The sequence below is a fragment of the Anticarsia gemmatalis genome, chromosome 21 (assembly GCF_050436995.1).
Source record: "Anticarsia gemmatalis isolate Benzon Research Colony breed Stoneville strain chromosome 21, ilAntGemm2 primary, whole genome shotgun sequence".
NCBI classification, from domain to species: Eukaryota; Metazoa; Arthropoda; class Insecta; order Lepidoptera; family Erebidae; genus Anticarsia; species Anticarsia gemmatalis.
In genome coordinates, this window is record NC_134765.1 from 11341986 (window position 1) to 11360757 (window position 18772).

Sequence of the window (18772 nt, forward strand, 5' to 3'; positions counted from 1 at the left end):
GACGACTTGTCATTGATGTTTTCACAAAATTTTAGGTACATTTTTTGGACAGCTTCTTTCTCTAATTTGGTTTTAATTTAACAGAAACTGAACAGGACTTATACACTAAGCAGCCGCCCACTTCAGCCGTGCACAGTTTAGTTTTTACAAATTCCTTATTGCTGATCCACTCCTGGTGATTTTATTTGTGTCACGAGAGAATGGGTCATAATTTTCCCCTTTTTTGAAAAGTTTTTCGTTGCTACTCCGCATAGCCAATAACTTTCCTCAATAAATAGGCTATACAATGGAGAATGTTAACAAATTTGGGTTATTAGCTCTCCATATTCTTTGTTAAAAATAAAAAATACTAGTGAAAGAATTACTTTGATACGTCAATTAGTTTCCGATTTATAAGAAAAACAAGTTGTAACCGCGCGAGTCGGTGTGACGTCATTGTACATCACGCTAAGTCTGGCTCACATAGTCGTTTTTAATAATATTTACTATTATTACACTTAAAATGTAATAAGCAGACGAAAACACAACAAAATACTGCATAAGCTATTACATCTACGGCTGTAGACTTGATATTAAGCGGGACGCGGCCCGCGCGGCATGGTGTACTATGACGTCATGCTGTTAGCGGGACTCGATATTTTTTGAAACTTTGAATGCTTGTAAAATCAAAACCACTTGGTATTTTTGACTAAAACAAAAACTAGTTTTCATGTACATGTACAGGCTTTACTGAGTCAAAATTTCAAGCGATTTGGCATACCTAGTAACATTCTCCATTGTAAAAAAATAAATCAATTGGCACTAGCAGTTTCTGAGATTAGTGCATTCCACCAAACAAAGAAACAAGCAAACTCTTTAATTTTATAATATTAGTATAGATTTAAAGGTAGTTAGTACAGATAATATTATGTTCTTCACTAAAATCATTACATTTACTGTTAGATCCTTCTCAGGCTACGCGCGTTAGGATTGTGATGAGATTTTAGAAACAATTCATGACAATAATTTGTGTCATTTATATTAGACAAGTGTAGTGTAGATACTCTACAGAAAGTGTAACAGTGACATTAATAATAAACTATTTTCCACAAAACTATAAGTGATTCTGGAGCAGTGGTCGAATGCAGGCTACGATTAGTGTGCGCTGCGTGCGAAACTAACGCGCTTATTAAAATAGCCAGTGGTCAGCGTGCACCACACGATATTTATAGCAATGGCGAGAGCGACAATTCGTTTAACTAATTATTATTGTAGTGTATGTGCATGGAATGTAGCGCGTGCCTCGACATCTCGACAGCCATGTCCGATGAAGCGCGGAGGTGCTCCAAACATTCCGTGTTACAATTATTTCTAGTAATTTCTCTTCATTAGACAGTGCGTGCCGCGAGCGTGAGATACGCGCCGGGCGGCCACCATCGCTCGAGCACAGCGATAGCAATACGGCACTCGCGTGTCAATGATCTTACGAGACGTCGGAAAATTGTACCATTCTTCTTGGTCTATGACATAATTACACGGGCGACTAATTTTTTTCAGTTTACAGACATCTGAAAGATCTGATGATATTCAAATTGTCTTATAGTGTATTTTGTTAATTAAAATACATCGTATGTACAGCCGCGGTTGTTGTTATTTCTATTTGCTCAAACAATAACCAGTATGGTTTGTTCTGTTATTCGTTTGTGTCCAACCAAATAAGAGACACATTCAATGATATTTGTTGTGTGAAAGTGATCAACAATGCAGTCATAAGCATTGTGTTATTAGCGCCGGGCGGTAAGTGGAAGCGCGGAAGTGCAGCAATTACGTCCGACGATTACCCCTACATATTAATCATGTATGTGTTTATGTGATCGGTGACGGTTTAGCCGGCGACGCGGGACAGTTACCGCGCGCATCACTGCAGCCACGCCGGCAATGGCGTGCTGCCTCGGAGGATACCACGCACTGCCCTCCGCATATTAAGTAATTGACAGTACTCTGACACCCGGTAACCCGCTGGCTTTCAACTGTAATCGCTTCTGTCGGAAGTCTATCTAAAACTTTATTCAAGCTACCTTCTTACTACTACTAAAATCCCTCAGAACAGTATTACAAAAAAAATATTTTTGAAAAGTTTCAGTTTTTCCCATGCACTGACAACGGAGATTATCAGTGGTCAATAACCTGCACGCCTCAATGAGTTGAATACTCGAGCGGACTTCATGATGTCAGCTGAATTTGGCTGAATGTTGTGAAACTCGATGTGCGAACATGACGAACACCTCATAACGATTCTCACGCTCGTTTAGCGCGAGCCTGCTGCTTGTTCACGTTGAACATTGTCAGAACAACGAAGCATAGTTCTCATTGGGTGGCTGCTACTTAGTCACTCAATGAAATTAGTGTGGTGACATCACACCGCGTAATTGTACAAGACGAGGCGACTATCTCAACAATCGCCACGCTCTATACCGACTCTACTGTGCACCGACCACACCAGCCCCAGCATCGTTACTCTATTGTAAATTGTAACGTTCATCACAAACAAATTATTAATGTCGCCACGCAATTAATTTTGTAGTGGTTATTCTTATTCCTTCGGCTGTATAATTAAACGACGTCGACCTTTGACACAAGCTATATTAAGTTTTAATAGTTATACTACGCAATACCATTCAGACAACTGGTAATCTTGACTAAGCTCGCGTGCAACCGCATAATTGGCTGATTTCTAACAGCATCGAACAACAAGTTGGCTACTCAGTGAACTCTGTCAAATAATTATGGGTCAGAATGGAATTGTAACTGTTTGACTGAATCGATATCGTTTAAACAACCCATTTACGGATTTGATATAATGATATTAAATAGGATCGATATGTTAGAGTATTAGACGATTGGATGGTGGACAGTTGCCTCACACAGAGCTCATTGGAATAATGTAATAGCAGCGAGTGCACGACTCCATACAACGCGGTGTGGAGAGCGCACGACTCCGCACGAGTTAGCCATTGAGGACGGTGCAGCGGTGCCGTGCGTGTCACGCTGTCACACATAACATAATGCACTGTTGTCTTTACTTTACGTCAGTTACACAAGGGGCGGCGCGGCTGCGGTCCCTGCGACGACGACGCGACGACGCGACGAGTAAACATGACAGTTGCCACTACATCGTAGACTGATGTTATCTGACGTCGTAACCATTTCACGGCCTACTTACCGCTGATACCGGACAATTTAGTGAAGCGATCACCGACATCTAGACGAGCGATCAGCCGCTAAAGGGATTCTCTGTCGGTCAACTACTTTCTACTGAACTGCGCGACACTAACCACTACACATAAATATGTAGGGTAGAACGTATTGTTTACGTTATATTATTGTATAGATATTGATACCTGCCTATAACTACTCTCTGTGCTTAGTCTGTCATAAGCAATGTTAAGTCCTGCGGTGTATCAAGAACAATAGAGATCATTGTATGTTATGTAATAGTGAATGGAATCATAACAATAATCCATCATTACAACAAGTAATATGATATTTACCATCATAATTAGCCTAAGAGGTAGATACTACATTCTGTTATTAGAAACTTATCTTGGTATGAGAAATTTGGACAGTGTTAAGTAATCTCTATGCTCTGACATCACACACATTGTTTACCTAACTCCATGATAAAGTGTACTAGGTAGGTATCTAATTTTTGTAAGAAAGTTCTTTTTTTATGATTTCAAAATATGTTGTAATATTGAAAGGTGGTTGAAGTGGAATGTAATGAGAAGTGGACCTAAAATTCCAGTTAAGGACAAACTAATTTTAGTCACTGTAGTAGATATTCAATTAATCAAAATATCATTACAATTAATTATTATGTATTCTAAATAAGGGCTAATTAAGTATATAATAGAAAAAAACAAAAACAAATATATTCACTCAGTTAATTATTATGATTACTTCTATATAATTAAAAATGAATCACCAGAATGTATGTATGTACATTGTACATCCATAACTTTTGAACAAGTAAACTAAATTGGATATTAAAATAACTGTCTTGACAAGGTATTTATGGGATTGATGGGATAAAAATTCCCATAAGAATGGAATAAAATTAATGGCATAATATTGTACTACTATATGAAGTTATCAATATTAAATATTTATATTTATCAAAAATTTATAATATTTAAATCCAGGCAAAGCAGGAATGGACCGTTAGTGATAATAATAGAAGTGTTGAAACATATTTGGTGCAGTATCTTTGTATAAACTTATAAAAATGGCAACTGTAATCATTGATTCAGCAGAGTCCGGGTGGTATCCCTTCTATCAGCACATTCAGTTTAGAGGCGCCCGTAGCTAGTTGCGCTCACCGGTCGGTAAACGATCTGTGGGTTAAGCAAACCTTGGCGCGGTCATTCCATAGATGGGTGACCGCATAGTAGTATTTGAACAGGGCGTCTCCGTGCTTCGGAGGGCACGTAAAAAGTCGGTCCCGGTTGTTGTCAATAAGATAACAGTCGTTAAGCCACGTCAAAGGCCTTCGGGCGGCTTGAACAACTTTGAAACTAGGTTGACCACTAACCATACGACAAGAAGAAGCACATTCAGTACATTGAGCACACATCAAACCAGTTCCATAAGGAAGAACATGATCTGCTGAAAGGTGAGCTCGGCTAATGTTTCATAGTCGGCAGCTTTCTTCAACACAATTGGTGCATGACAGATCTGCACACCGTGCACCGCACAGGAATGTACGCACACATTCACATGCCTGTTGATAAGCTGACTTATTATTACTCCTTACACGCCACCAGAATAATGTATTAGGTACTTTTGTTGTTTATTAAAATATTACATATTATCATATTGTGCAATATAAGGTACCAGCATACTGTACATAATATGATAAAGTATTACATCTCAACAACTATTCATATTTAATTAAAACTGATGCAGCATCACATGTATCAATGCATCTTACTCAATATTTTATGAGTTATTGATTTAGGTAAAAATATTTTTAATAACATAGAGGCATCACTTCGTTCTACAAAATAAAGTTCTTCTTTATTTCTTAATAACACTTAAAAAATGCAGTATAATAATAAACAGGTACATTGAAAAAAGACCTACCTACCAATGACTACTACTAGTGTTGATGAACAGCAACAACTATGAACAACTTGCTTGGTAGGCATGTTAACTAAAGTTAAGAGTTTAAAGACTTTGCAGATGCATTGTTATACTTGGTCTTACAGTTGCCAGAGTTACAACTTACATAAATTATATAATGTGTCCAATAAGAACACAATATATTTGGCTATTTGACATTATTATTTAACTATAAATATGTAAGTAAATACAGTACCTATTTATATCAATGCAAAGTTATGAAAGCAAACTAACAATTAACTTTGTATTGAATAAATTTGCAAGTTGGCTACTTGTTGGTGACAAAGTTAGAGCTTTATCCTGTAGGTCAGTTTCAGGCAGCATCGACAGTGCTGATGGCATGGAAGTGTGGACAGAGAGGCGGTGGGCTGCGCGCAGTGTCATGGTGTGTGTACACAGACTACACAGCACCGCGAGTGATAAGATAGTGGCGCACAGTGCGGCGGGCGGCGTGCGGAGCGCGGCAGGTGCGGGCGACGCCGCTTGCATCACACCAGATTATTGCACCTTCTTAATTCGACCACTCAAGGTCTTGCTTCGCTAAGTTGTATCTTAGCGACGTACCATACGACCGCGGCACACTTACCTACGTAACTCGGCTCCATTTTCTCCGAGCCTTATTCGTCTTCGACGATCCCTTTTCAATCCAGTTTAAGTGATGATAAAAAGTTTTTCTGAGACATGACAACACTCACACACACACCGCCACTCCCGACTTTAAACTTTGTCCAAACTTTTCTAAACACGATTAGGACCTCGGCGAGACGCCGCCGACCGGCTCCCGGCACTATTCACTATAGAAATTAATACAATTATCTCCACTGTCGCGCACAAAAATCTAAATTAATGAAACAACGCTTAAAAGCGTGGAAAACATCACGAACAGGCACAGCAAAGTTAGTCTCCGAAACTACGAAAATGACAGTCGACTCGAGCGAGATGACAAGCGGGAGGGTGGGCACTCGCGTAGCCGATTAAGTATCGTGTATATACGCAACAGCTACCTTTGTGTGCATGTTGACACGCACACAATCATGTGTGAGTGTGACCAGCGTGAAATATGACACTTCAAAAATATAAATGAGTTCTCAATATTTTATTAAAATTTATAGTATTGAAAATTAAGTTTAACTAAAACACAAGTCTTCAAGAAATTAAACGCCGGAACCGCTTTGAGTTACCAACATTATGTATCTTTATGCGCCATCTATAAAGCGATACAGTATCATTCATTACTACATTACTACAGAGATGGCGTTAATATAGCACTAGTTAATTTACGTTAGGGTATAAAAATTAAATAAGTTATCTAATAAATAGTCTTATAACCATATTTCAAACGAATTTCAGATGCATTCTTGTGCAATTGATATCCCTGGTATGGACTACTCGGTCATAAAGATAGAATGAACTGCTTTTTCTCAATATTTTATCGACAAAAAATTAACTCTGCAATAAGTTATGTTGAGTGCGTGCGTAAAAAGAAATTATATCGCTAGCATGTGAGTGCCTATTTTAATTATAGACTTTAAATTTTGTACCTAGTTTTAAGTTAAAACAAATATCACGTTTCCTTATATAGTTACCTTCAATAATTCATTTATTACTATCTAGCTGCTCATCATATACGGAAAGTAAAAACATACTCACATTTGCTATGATTTAGGTGTTTTTCATAGGGTGCATAAGTGTAAGCCGGTACATCACCCACTTCTACAACCCAGGTGACTCTCCGCTGGCCGAGCAGGGGCGAGCGCGATGCCATCTCTCAGTGAGCGCCGGAACTACATCCCACGACACTCACTGCACTGGTTGGTTGAACAATTTTCACTTTTTTTATAAGACAACACGCTCTGTCCGTTAACACTCAACAACAACAACAACAATCAATATTATACGAAATATTTACTTCACTGCTGCTTACGAATGCCTTATACATTAATCAATTCAGCTAATATCTACAGAAAATCCAAAGATAAATAGACACCTACGGACTAGTAAGTCTTCGAAATCGTATTTCCTAGTTATTGTATAAAATTCAACTAATATTCAATAGTTTACTTGTGTGTTGATAATGAACTCCACTGAAATTCCACTCATTTAGTAAAATACGAGGCTATCTATCACAATCATAATCTTATCTCTATTAGTCTTTTAAGTGTATGTGTTACCGGCAGTGTGTAGGTAATCCGGTATTGTATTCAACAGGTAGGTATACACTAGGCAGTATAGAAGACCTAAACGCTCAGGCATGCATGTAGGTATTAATGTTATTTAGATAGGTTTCTATAGCTCCTTATCACTTATCACATTTCTTAGGGGCATCCTTGATTCGTGCTTGATTGAAAAATCTGAACAGTGAACGCATATGACAACAATTTGTACAATAATAATCTATGTACCTATATGAATGGACACAATGGGATCTATGGGTAGCCCGTAGCCGTAACATAATAGGTTATAGAACAAGGTTTAAATACTAAAGCGTTTTATAGAAAACGTATGTATAGAGAAGATGCCAACGGTGGGTGTAATACACGTATAATAATATAGTAAATTAGGTAGGTATAGGTACTACGTCTTACGCCTCACTACGAACAGAATGCGCTCACAACGCGCCGTACGCGGAGGGACGCAGGGCTCACTTTCGCCGCGACATTAAAATGGCAGAGGTTTATTTATTCATTGGTTTGCTATCTCAGTTATTTTTAGGTGTATGTAGTTCACCTTGAGAGCCACTTTGAATCCTTAACCAGATAGCCGTTGCACGTTGAACTTGCACACCGCACATGGCACACTCACAGTGCACACTGCACTGCACTATGCGTCGCTCTTAAACGCTCTTACTCATACTCCGTGTTCCTTAGTATTTAGGTAGTAAGAGTGCTATTAAATTGAGTGATGTTTGTTTGTTTACCTAAAATATGTTACAAATTATGATATGAATATATTACGTGGTACTTATAAGCAACGCTTCGGAAGTGATGAGATAACGCTATCAGTGGGCGGGGTCAACTTAATTAATGTTATCACTTACATATCATTGGTAACACCGTAAAAGCTCAACTTATATCATTGACGCTTCACGCTGCGGTACTTCTACGTCATATTCTTTACTACTCGACACTCTACAGTATGTAACACAAAAACTATTAACAAATTAATAAAATAATTGCATGTAGGTACATACATATAAGTTTATATAAAATCACGCCACTTAAAAATACCTGAAGGTCTAAGCAGAAGTGTAGTATACCTACCCACGTTTCGCCATTAACAGTGTTACTAAACACCTGACAGCGGCCTACTATTAAGAAATATTCTAATTCATATAACATAAGATAGGTTTTGCCCAACCTGGGACACGAACCTGAGGCCTCATGATCAGCAGTCGGATACACTACTGACCGCACCACAGAGGCAGTCAGTAAAGTAATTGATAAACACTAATTTAATATCGAAATACTGATTGAAACTTATAAGGTCGCCTTAGACCTATTCTGAAGAACAAGATTTCTGCGTAAAATTCACTAGTGTTTAATATACTTTTATCGTGATTCGTAGATAGATACAGATACACACCAACTGGCAAGAAATAGCTGTTGTGCAGAGGCGGACCTCCTGAAAAATTAGATTCATGAAGGAAGACCAACTCTCACTCACTAATGTCATGAATAGAGCGTGTGAGTAACTAACCCGTGCTGCGGTGTATGTCGGTGGACATAAGGACCGACAAACAAGCGGACGAGCACAATAACTGCACAGGTCACGTCTCACCCGGGAAATGTGGACACCGCGAGTAACAACACTGTACGCATAGCGCATAGTGATACATAGTATAACTCATCACCCTAACAACGATACATCGGAATCTACCAACCGATATAGGTACCTATGCCTATAACTCATCTCTCTTCATCAAGAAGAAATAAATCTTTCTAAATATTAACTACAAAATATGTTTATCTGTTAGTATTAACTTAATTACATAGGTACCTACTTATAATGTCATCCAAGCTCTGCCTAGTTATACAGTGTTATGTCACTTTCATTAATTTCGAAACTGTGAGCCAATAAAAAGGCTTAACACTGTGTTATAACTTATAAGTAAGTCAGTTAATACTAGTAGTCAGTTCAGAAAGTGTCCCCTTGGGTAACAAAGACGAAAGTGACGGTAAGATGACCAAATGTTAATTTAAGAAACAGAGGACTTATTGTCTCTTGCATATTTTCACTGGTTACAGATATTGGTGCAGAAAGTGACAGAGGCAATGGCGCGCAACTTGTGGACAAAGTTGCGGAATGTAAAATGTTGGTGCTCAGAATGTGAGATGAGCTCACACTGCTCACTGACTGTCGCGGACAGTCACTGAGTGACAGAGTGCACAGTACACCGGTGGCTCAATATTATCGTCTACAGCGCCACTCGACGCTACTCGCCTGTAGTCGCGTGTCGTGTAGTTATAGCGCCCATTGGCTGAAGGCGCGGGCGACGCGGCGCGTGCCATCTACTGATGAATACTCATTACACATGCGCTCGCTGCACCAGTGAAATCTTTAGAAATCACTTACTTAACATTTTCTTATACTTTACAGATGAATAGATACAATGCTCATACATCATTTACGAATTAATTTAGCATAAATTCAATTAAGACATGTAGTCTAAAGAAGGTCTGGAACTAGGTGATGCCATTTACTATGGCTTAGTATTGTGTCAGGGAAAGTGGGAAACAAAAGCAGGCCCCTACCTAAAACACTGTTTAACAAGGACGAAATTAGGATCATTGGATCATATTGTGATTGTGTTGATAGCACGATGGTGTGTAAACACATAATAACATGATGGAATCAGTATAGGACCTAATATTTTATATTACGGGTACAGAACGTACCTACATTATAATACGTAAATAGGGCTCAAGGAACTATAGATGTTAGATGTTACCGATAAAAGCTCGTAATATGTAATTTTACGTGTTAAGTACTACATGTTAGCGCACGCGGCGCGGCGCGGCACGGCGGCGGCGTGGTCGTGTGCACTAGTGTGCAGGTCGCGTGGATATATTGCAGATCGCACGCATCGCACGTCTTGTCTGACATTTCGGTTATTTTGATCCTACACGCGGACACTGAGAGCGCGCGCTGCACCAGCTGATTCAGATTACTTTTATAAAGTAAAAGAGGTGTGCACTTTGAAAGGTCACCAAGGATTGGCCCAAATGTGGTGAGACCCTAAGGGCATGTATTCATAGGTGTAATCGAACACTCACACCTAATATATAATTTCTATTTCTGCTTCTACGAATATGAAATATTAGTCGCGATAATTTATTATTATTATTATGGTACCTAGGTTCCTATAAATCAAGGTTCGTGGCAATATGTTCAATGTTACAAAAACAACAAAACATATAGGTAGGTAAGTTACCAAGGTACCTACCTAATTTGTAAAGTAATGACGCAGAAAAAAGGATTGTCAAAGATAGGTAAACGATTTATGCCAATAGATTACATTGACGGCATAAATACTATTGTTATCAATCCAGAAGTAAGTCGTAGGACAGTTAATAGCAACTGATAGATATTTTAATAAGCGCGTTCTAGTGATCGTTCACAATAGTCTTGTATGAGTATGACATGAGAGCAGAACGCTGTCACTGCTGTGGCGCTGCCAGTTGTCAGTTGTCATACATTCAGCGCTCGATATCACTTGATTAGCATCAATTTGAGCGACGCCGACGGTGCCGAATCGATTGTTTTGGAATGAGCCGTTGTAAAGCGCGCGCCTACATGCCGCCGTCGTCGCCGCGTCGCCGCGTCGTCGAGCCGCGGAACAATGTCGATATGCAGCCTCCAAAAGTAACATCGCCATATTTTCCATTTGCGACCTCCTTGCTGACTCCCACGTAACATATTATTGTGTTAATGATATGCGAACTTAATTCCACATCTTGTATTTGTATAGCAGAAGGCATTATTATACTACTACAGTCTCTCTTACACGCAAAGAGGAATAAAACTTTCATCAATACAGTAGCAGTTCAGTAGGAAGAGGTACCTACCTAGTAAGTTTAGTCTAAGTGTTAACTTGCACACACAAGCCGATGAGCGGAGACAGACGACATTCCTTTACTTAACACAATGATACAACTTGTACTTTTACCAGTGAAAGTGTCTGAAAATATCTGCAGAAGACGGAACAAACGATATACATAGGTAGTGCCGATAACTCTGACTGTATGCCTAGTATTGCCTTGGTATTTCAATGTATTTCTTGGGTATTCTAGAATTTTGTTTTACGTAGCTAGTGTTAATGTTATAATAATATTGTTTTTTCGTTGTCTTGGTTTAACACGTACCTTATCAAAACTATTATTGAGTTTCGATGTATGTGTCATGAAATCCAAATTTCAGTTTCGTAACCTGTAATCACTTCCTACTAACTGTCCAGTGTCCACTACTTTGGTACCTACCTATAACCTCCTGCCTACCAGGGTCCCTTTTTTTGGAGTATGCTGTTGAAATTTTAGTATAACGTTGACAATAGGATATGATATACAGGAAAAATAGTAAAAAAAATCCTTCATGGGGAAAATCGGGTTTTCCCTATGTCCTTTATGTAGGACAAAGTGACTATATTACTACGTGATTTATGTAGGACATAGACTAGTTTTAAGGTAAACAATGGGTTTTGGAAAGGAATATAACACAAATTAACATATTTTTAATAGTCAGAATTGTATGTCCGTCTCACAAAGTTCAAAATAAAACAAAAGGAAAACTTATTTCAAACAAAACTATCAGATTTAAACTTTTCTCATCTTTAACAATTCTTAATAACGAATTAGTCGTTAATTAGGAACATAATTAAGGGATCTATCAAGTTTCATTAATACCTTTACCTATATACTACTCTATGTTTTGGTGGAAATCGAAAAAACTATTCATGTTTGGCGTTAAACAAAAATACTCGCGCATTTTTTTGCAAAATAAAGTGTTTTTTTTTTATGACATCCACTCTTTCTACATCGCGACTGTTTTGCTCCATGAAAAAAATATCCAGCAGCTTTTGTACGGCTTTCTCTGTGCCTCTTGTGTTTAGACTCCATGTCCTCATACTCATCGTCATCCTCATAGTCGTCATCTCTTCCTTCGTTATCCGAAATAAGCTAAATCCAACTTATATTAGCTCAGCTGCATGACATTTCTCTTATGGACACCCTTTTCAACCTGAACAATGCGATAATGCAGCCATACATTTACCACGGCAAGGTCAAAAAGCTATGGCATTGTCTGATATAGCCACAAATATGTTGAAATATGTACTTATGTACTTTATAAAGTACATCAGAAGTCTAAGTACTAAAACTTTTATAGTCTACATTTGTCCTCTGCAAAGGACATAAAACAAAAAATCATGGTGAATTGAATATTTTATAAAATTATATCAAACTACCAGTGCACATTATCATTTTATAGTCTTAATTAATTAATTATCGCATAAAATCCAATAAGAACCAACATTTCAATAAGATTCAAATCGATTAACGTACTGCTGCGTGCACGCACCGACACAAGTCCATCTTCTATCGCCATTACGAAAAAAGGGAACCACACGGCAATTGACATTTACCTATATTTGGTAACCTAGATATCAGATAGATGTCACCACCTAAATCTTTTGGGACTACCAGTTTAAAAAGCGGTAAAATATTTTTTTGAAATTTATCCGGTCTTATGTCCTATTTGTAGTACAGATGTAGGCAGGAGGATAATACGTTTTATCAATTGCAACCACTGCAATGTGTGGATGCAACACTATCCATCTGGCACAGTAGGCATTACCCCACTAAGATTTCTTTATAATTTTCAATTGCGTCTCTTTTCTCCTATTAGGTACCTATATAGAGCCGTAGACAAGCATAGTACGTACCTCCCTCTATCTTAGTCATGTTTAACACAATTCAAATACAATTTGCCCCAGTAATTCATTAAAATAAACCTGTATGTAGGTAATTAACATAATTTACATTCTTATGCATTTCATTTGTTTACTACAGACACACACACGATGACACGACTGTCTGTTCGAAACATCTGAAACGTTACAAGTTTAATAATGACTGAACCTATTCTGCATATATTTCGTATAATACTGTACCTACCCAGTAAAATAGCACCGAAAAATGAACTATCTAATGACTTTGTGAAAATCTACTCAAAATTAAGTATTGTATAATAAAATTTATCTAATCAGCGTCGCGGCTGGCCCAGTTCTATGGAAAGCGTCGTTCATAAATAAACTTATCACTGACACGGAACAGTAAATCATGCAATAATTATTCATTTCACTACCGTTCATTTGTGTGCAACCGTGCAAGATAACCACAATCAAGTATCGAGTGTACAGAGTGTTCTGACAGACGCGGCGCGGCGCGGCGTGCTGCGGCCTGCGCACGTGCGACCACTCAATAATGCCGCAAGCGACTATCAAAAAATGGCGGGAACCGGAGCGTCGCCGGCTGCGCCTCAATGCAATGTTATCATCGACCGATCATTATCTGCAAACTTAGCATTCACACTAGCTAGGAAATTATATTGATAGCTATCTAACTAGTAACAGGTAACATTGGTGAGTGATAACTTTATATAGTAGCTAGCTGTGATAGATAATAGTGAGTTACTCACTAATACTCATTCCACTCCACATCGCTAAGTAGTGCGTCTGAGTCCATTATTCAAACGTCACTGCTGTTAATATATTTATTAGGTGTTAGATATCACTCAATATTAGGTACATTAATAGCAGTGCGATCCTGGCTCCATTAATGAAAGATCGCATCATCGGTGCAGCGGTGGTTGAATACCTACCTAGCTTAGTAAATAATCAATCGTTGAGGACGAACACAACGCAGGAAGCCACTCCGACACAAGCCCATGGGGCATGGGTATCCTATAATCAACTAATTCAAGGCGACAAACAAATTAACTAGGTATTAATTTTTTACGACTTACGCGATCCGAGAACCTAGGTGCCTATACAAGTGTATATTTAATTTGTATATTTATAAATTAATAGTATACCTAATTCGCTATTTAGATATAGGTATGAGGCGAATTCATAAAATAAGATGTCGGTTACCAATTGAATACTGTTCTTTTACATGCTTTATGGTGTTATATTTTGAAATCTGGGTGTTTCAGAGTGCTTAAATTGTTCGGCTGTTGCTGAATGTACCTACCTAATCTTATATACCTACCTAATACCTAATAGGTACCTACTACTTTCCTTATTTAACAGCAATGTATTGATAGTGTAACTGTTACTAGCTCAGAGGTTGACTGTACTTCGTATAAAAAAATCTGTGAACATTATCTAGTCGTAGTAATTAAGAGATAAGAAAGAGAGAATGTTATCAGTTGCGTCATACACAGCGATATTCATAGGGTTTGTGTGACAGTGGCGCCACCTCGCGGCCGCGGTGTCGCTGGGCTGCGGCCGTTGCCCCGCATCTCCCGACTCCCATGTCAACCAAGTGCCATCAGCCCGCAGTAGCTGCTTTGACCCATGAGCCATGCACGACAATCATGATTGTGTACTGTGTGTACTATAACATCATGTATAAATAAGTACATGAAGGGCAACTCTGGTAGCAGCCAGCAGCATTTACATACCATTACTTTTTAGTTACGAATCCTGCTGACCTTCACGTTTATTGTACTTTATGTACTTGCCATAAGTGACAAATGTGACAATCAGCCTACTATTATAATGATTTTTGTCTAAATAATAACATGATAACAAAATTCAGGCGAGCGAGCTCTAATTGCGTAGTGATTTGTGTAACGCTTTCTAGTGTAGATAGATGTCTTAAGTGATGGAATGTATTGACATCGTGAGTTAGAGCGTGATGCGTGAGTCTGAGTGATGAATCGGCCCTCGAACCAATTGAAATCAATCAAGCGGTCACTAGTAGTCACTGGTCACTGATGTGGTGTGTGAGCAGCTGCGTCAGCTGCGTCGACGGTGGACGTGTTAGCGACGCGATATTGATGATTCCAGTGACGTGACGACATCGGCAATAACTTGATTTTATCGCTGATCAGTCTGGTGAACGTGGTGACTGCAGGCACTGGCAGGGAGGCTGACAGTGCTCACCACGCGACCACTGTCATCAGCGCCATCTCATCGAACCGTCTACTGAGAACAAACACGCACGCATGACCACATTTTTTAACGATTTTTTACTATTTATTAAGATACGGATTAATGCGAACACGCATTTTACCTTAGAATGCCTCACGTTTCGGCGCAGGTTACAGCCGCGTAAAAAGCGTGTCTGCGTTTTAAAACCCGTGTCCTAAGTTCATGTGCAATTTATTCTTATACATCATAGTAAAAATAAATAGGTACCACATTATTTTAGTTATGAGAAATTTACTACATCAAAGACCTGCACGTGAACTTCATCGACAGTGCAAAGTATCATAAGTAATAATAGGTAGGTACCTACCTATAAGGCTAAAGGCGTTGTTTGTTTGAATTCGCTAATCCCATGAACTACCTTTAGGTTTAGGTTCAAATTAAAAAGATTTTACACGTAGGTATATCATTACGCTATGATGACCAGTAGCTGAAGTGGAACAGCAATTAAACATGTTGTGAAAATGGGGACAATGACGTCCACGCGGATGAGGCCGCGGGCGGGCATAAGTTAACAGAAGCGAAATGTTTATAACATAATATACATTTAATACAATGAAAAAAAATATACACCATAACGCTGACATAAATGATTAAAAAGTCTATCTATGCCATTTAGCCATTTTTAGTCTGGTCACCCTTTACGAAATATTTCAGCTACAAACAGAAGAAGCGACATCGTACGGTTGCGAGTTAACATGGTTACGTTATTTGTACGGTGCAGCGGTGTACATTGTACAACACAGCTCGCGGTCAGAGATACAAACTAGTTACTCGTTGTGTCGCTAGATGTCACTACATGTCATTATTATCAGTTGTTACGGCCTCTAAATAACGTTGCATTTTACACATCGGCAGCTCGTTAAAGTAGGTACGGTCTACCCAAAATTACTATTAACAGAATTTTAAAGCGAGGGCTAGTTAGTCCTTTTCAGACTTAACCCTTAAATAGTCGTACGTATATTACAACATTTTTTTTTAATTTATGGCATTAATAGAGGTCGGTTCCAATAATATATTATTATTTATTAATTAAGGTCATATAGTTAATCCGTTAGTTGCAATGTCACACATGGTCACACTCAATAATGTGTGACTCACACATCATGGAGACACTGAATATTGGTGAGGATTGCATTGTGGCCTGATAATGAAGCAAGACGGCAATTTACAGCAGTGGTCACGATGAAGACTGCCTCGTAGGCTCGTACAGAAGCAGCGGTGATCATCGTATTATAGGTAGAGATGTGTTCACGGGGAGCGCTTGCCGAAACTGGGTGATCAGCGACGTCGCCGGCTCGCACCGCGCACCGCACAGGGACGAATTCTCGCTACCACACACCCAACACATCACTCTCCTCGCCAGGCCTCGCTCTCGCACTACTCATACCTCCCTACATGGCAGTACGCCTAATGAGTAATGATATCAACTAAAGCGTACATAGAGCGATTCATGAAGCCTACCAATATAATATTTTTACTTTTAAACTAGCTAGGTTAAAAGTAAGATGCAAGGTCGATGACACTATCAATGTTAGGAGTGATCAGCGAAGTCTCCACGTGATGACTGTGACTGAGTGTGACGACGTGACCCACATCGCCGAGCATCATAATTGGTGACGTGTTTGTTATTGAGTTGGTGCAATAACAGCGAGGGTGCGTGCCGTTCTGATTGCTTCCCTGTGGAGCATCTGTTGTGCAGAGGGCGGCGGCGGCGGCGCCTGGCACCGGCCGCGCCCGCCTCACAGTGTTGCAGCGCAAAGCCGCGCGTCTACATAACACCAGTTTTGTCATGTATTTTACTCGCTGAAATACTGTTTTTGTTAGTTCTCAGGACTTACAATCCTTGTAAATATGACGTGTTATTTGTGTCACGGTGCGCTATAATATTAGTTATAATTGAAGTGATTGTTTGTGCTTTCGTAATGTGGAGGCACCTCGGTAAGCTTTGTCGTGACGTGGATGTGCCTCGACGTGGTCACTGTGCGAGTGGAGGTCGATGATTGCGTTGTGAACGAAAATGAATAGTGGCAGGTCCGACGCTTCTACTTCTACCGACGACGTTTCGGTGAGTCTGATAAAGTCTGATTTATTTGAAAAGTACATTAAGGAAACGAGGTAGTTTAATTTACACCATCTCGTAAACAGAGAAAGAGAAAGAAATAAGGGTCCAAAAATAGTCATAGGTCCGCAGCCGTGACGTTGGTTTAATAAAAACGTTGGTTGTGATTGGTTTGTCGGCACATGTTCCAGAGCCGTCCGCTGTGCCTGTTCTACTTCACGCACCCGTTCGGCGTGCTGTCGCCGGAGCCGCCCACGCTCGCGGCGGCGCCGGCGCACATCGCGCGCGCCTTCGTCAACATGGAGCCCGTGTCGCCCTTCACCATGTGGGGCACACCCAGCGACGAGTCGTACAACACGTCGTACAACACGGGCACCAGCTCGTCGCGGCCCTCCTTCGAGCTCGGCAACGCCACCGTGCACGCGGCGCCCGTGGACCTGGTGAGCGTGGCGCGCACGCGCAAGTGCACGCTGGAGCTGGGCGCGCGCCGCGACTCGCTCTCCTCCTCGCTGTTCTCCAGCGACGTGTGGTTCAACTCCAGCTCGGGCCGCAGCGCCGACTACCCGCGCCGACTCGTGCCCTACAACAAGATCCTGCCGCCGCTGCGCCTGCCGAGCCCGCGAGACTCCTCCAATCTGGACAGTTCCGACGACTTGTGGCCCAAGAAGTGTTTGAACCCCGAGAAGTTCTCTCTTCCACCGATCGAACTGCCCGCGGTCAAAGTGAAAATAGTGCGAAGTAAAAAGTGTGTGCGCGGCGTAGCGGACGAGCTGTGGAGCGGCGAGGCGAGCGCGGCGCGGGACTTGCGCCTGCGTCGTCGCCTCGGCGTCAGCAAGCCTCGCCGCGCGGCGCGCCCCGCCGACCTGCGCCGCCTGCTCGCCACGCTCATGCGCCGAGCGCTCGCAGGTATAGTACTTACACTTTCTATACATACTTACTTGATACCTAAGAGGAGATGAGTTAAACGCCAAATCTTAGCTTATTGTAGAGTCGTAAATACTTATTTTTAGTTTACGTGGTCATAATATTGAGAATCCGAGATCTTTGTTGTTTAGCCTCCGTGGTCATAATAAAATGTTCATAAGCTTTGACGTTCGGTGACGCGGACTCGATGAGGTCGGTGTGACGTTTGTGACATGTGTGACGCGTGTGACGTGAGTGCCGTGTTCGGAGCCGTAGCGGTCGCGTCGGGGCTGTCGCGTACGATATCGCGGGTGACGGAGAGGCGCGCGTAGCGACATGGTCGCGCGGGACGAGCGGCCGCGATGGGGTACGTGCTGGACAGGTGTCCGACGCTGCACGCGTGCTGCTGCTGCGTGGCGCTGCGGCCGGCCGTGATCCTG

The 18772-nt window shown here is 40.6% G+C and overlaps 2 protein-coding genes across 12 annotated transcripts in view; one reads left to right on the forward strand and one right to left on the reverse strand.

Annotated features, from left to right (window-relative positions):
- Dys (Dystrophin) overlaps positions 1–13638 on the reverse strand; it is a 595099-nt gene extending 581461 nt beyond the window's left edge. For 3 of the 8 annotated variants that reach the window (XM_076128368.1, XM_076128365.1, XM_076128371.1), the window contains exons 1-2: positions 13329–13638; positions 6811–7118 (exon numbers count right to left, since the gene is read on the reverse strand). In XM_076128368.1, coding sequence (XP_075984483.1) covers positions 6811–6925 — 115 coding nt within the window. In that variant the 5' untranslated portion in view covers positions 6926–7118; positions 13329–13638. Of the gene's footprint in view, positions 1–5746; positions 6120–6810; positions 7119–13328 lie in introns of those variants that run through there. The other 5 variants (XM_076128373.1, XM_076128369.1, XM_076128372.1 and 2 more) reach the window with 4 other exon arrangements.
- A 3525-nt stretch (positions 13639–17163) lies between these two features.
- The window catches only part of LOC142982246 (uncharacterized), a 30937-nt gene continuing 29328 nt past the window's right edge, over positions 17164–18772 (forward strand). For 2 of the 4 annotated variants that reach the window (XM_076128659.1, XM_076128657.1), the window contains exons 1-2: positions 17167–17435; positions 17621–18335. In XM_076128659.1, coding sequence (XP_075984774.1) covers positions 17388–17435; positions 17621–18335 — 763 coding nt within the window. In that variant the 5' untranslated portion in view covers positions 17167–17387. Of the gene's footprint in view, positions 17436–17620; positions 18336–18772 lie in introns of all 4 variants that reach the window. The other 2 variants (XM_076128655.1, XM_076128658.1) reach the window with 2 other exon arrangements.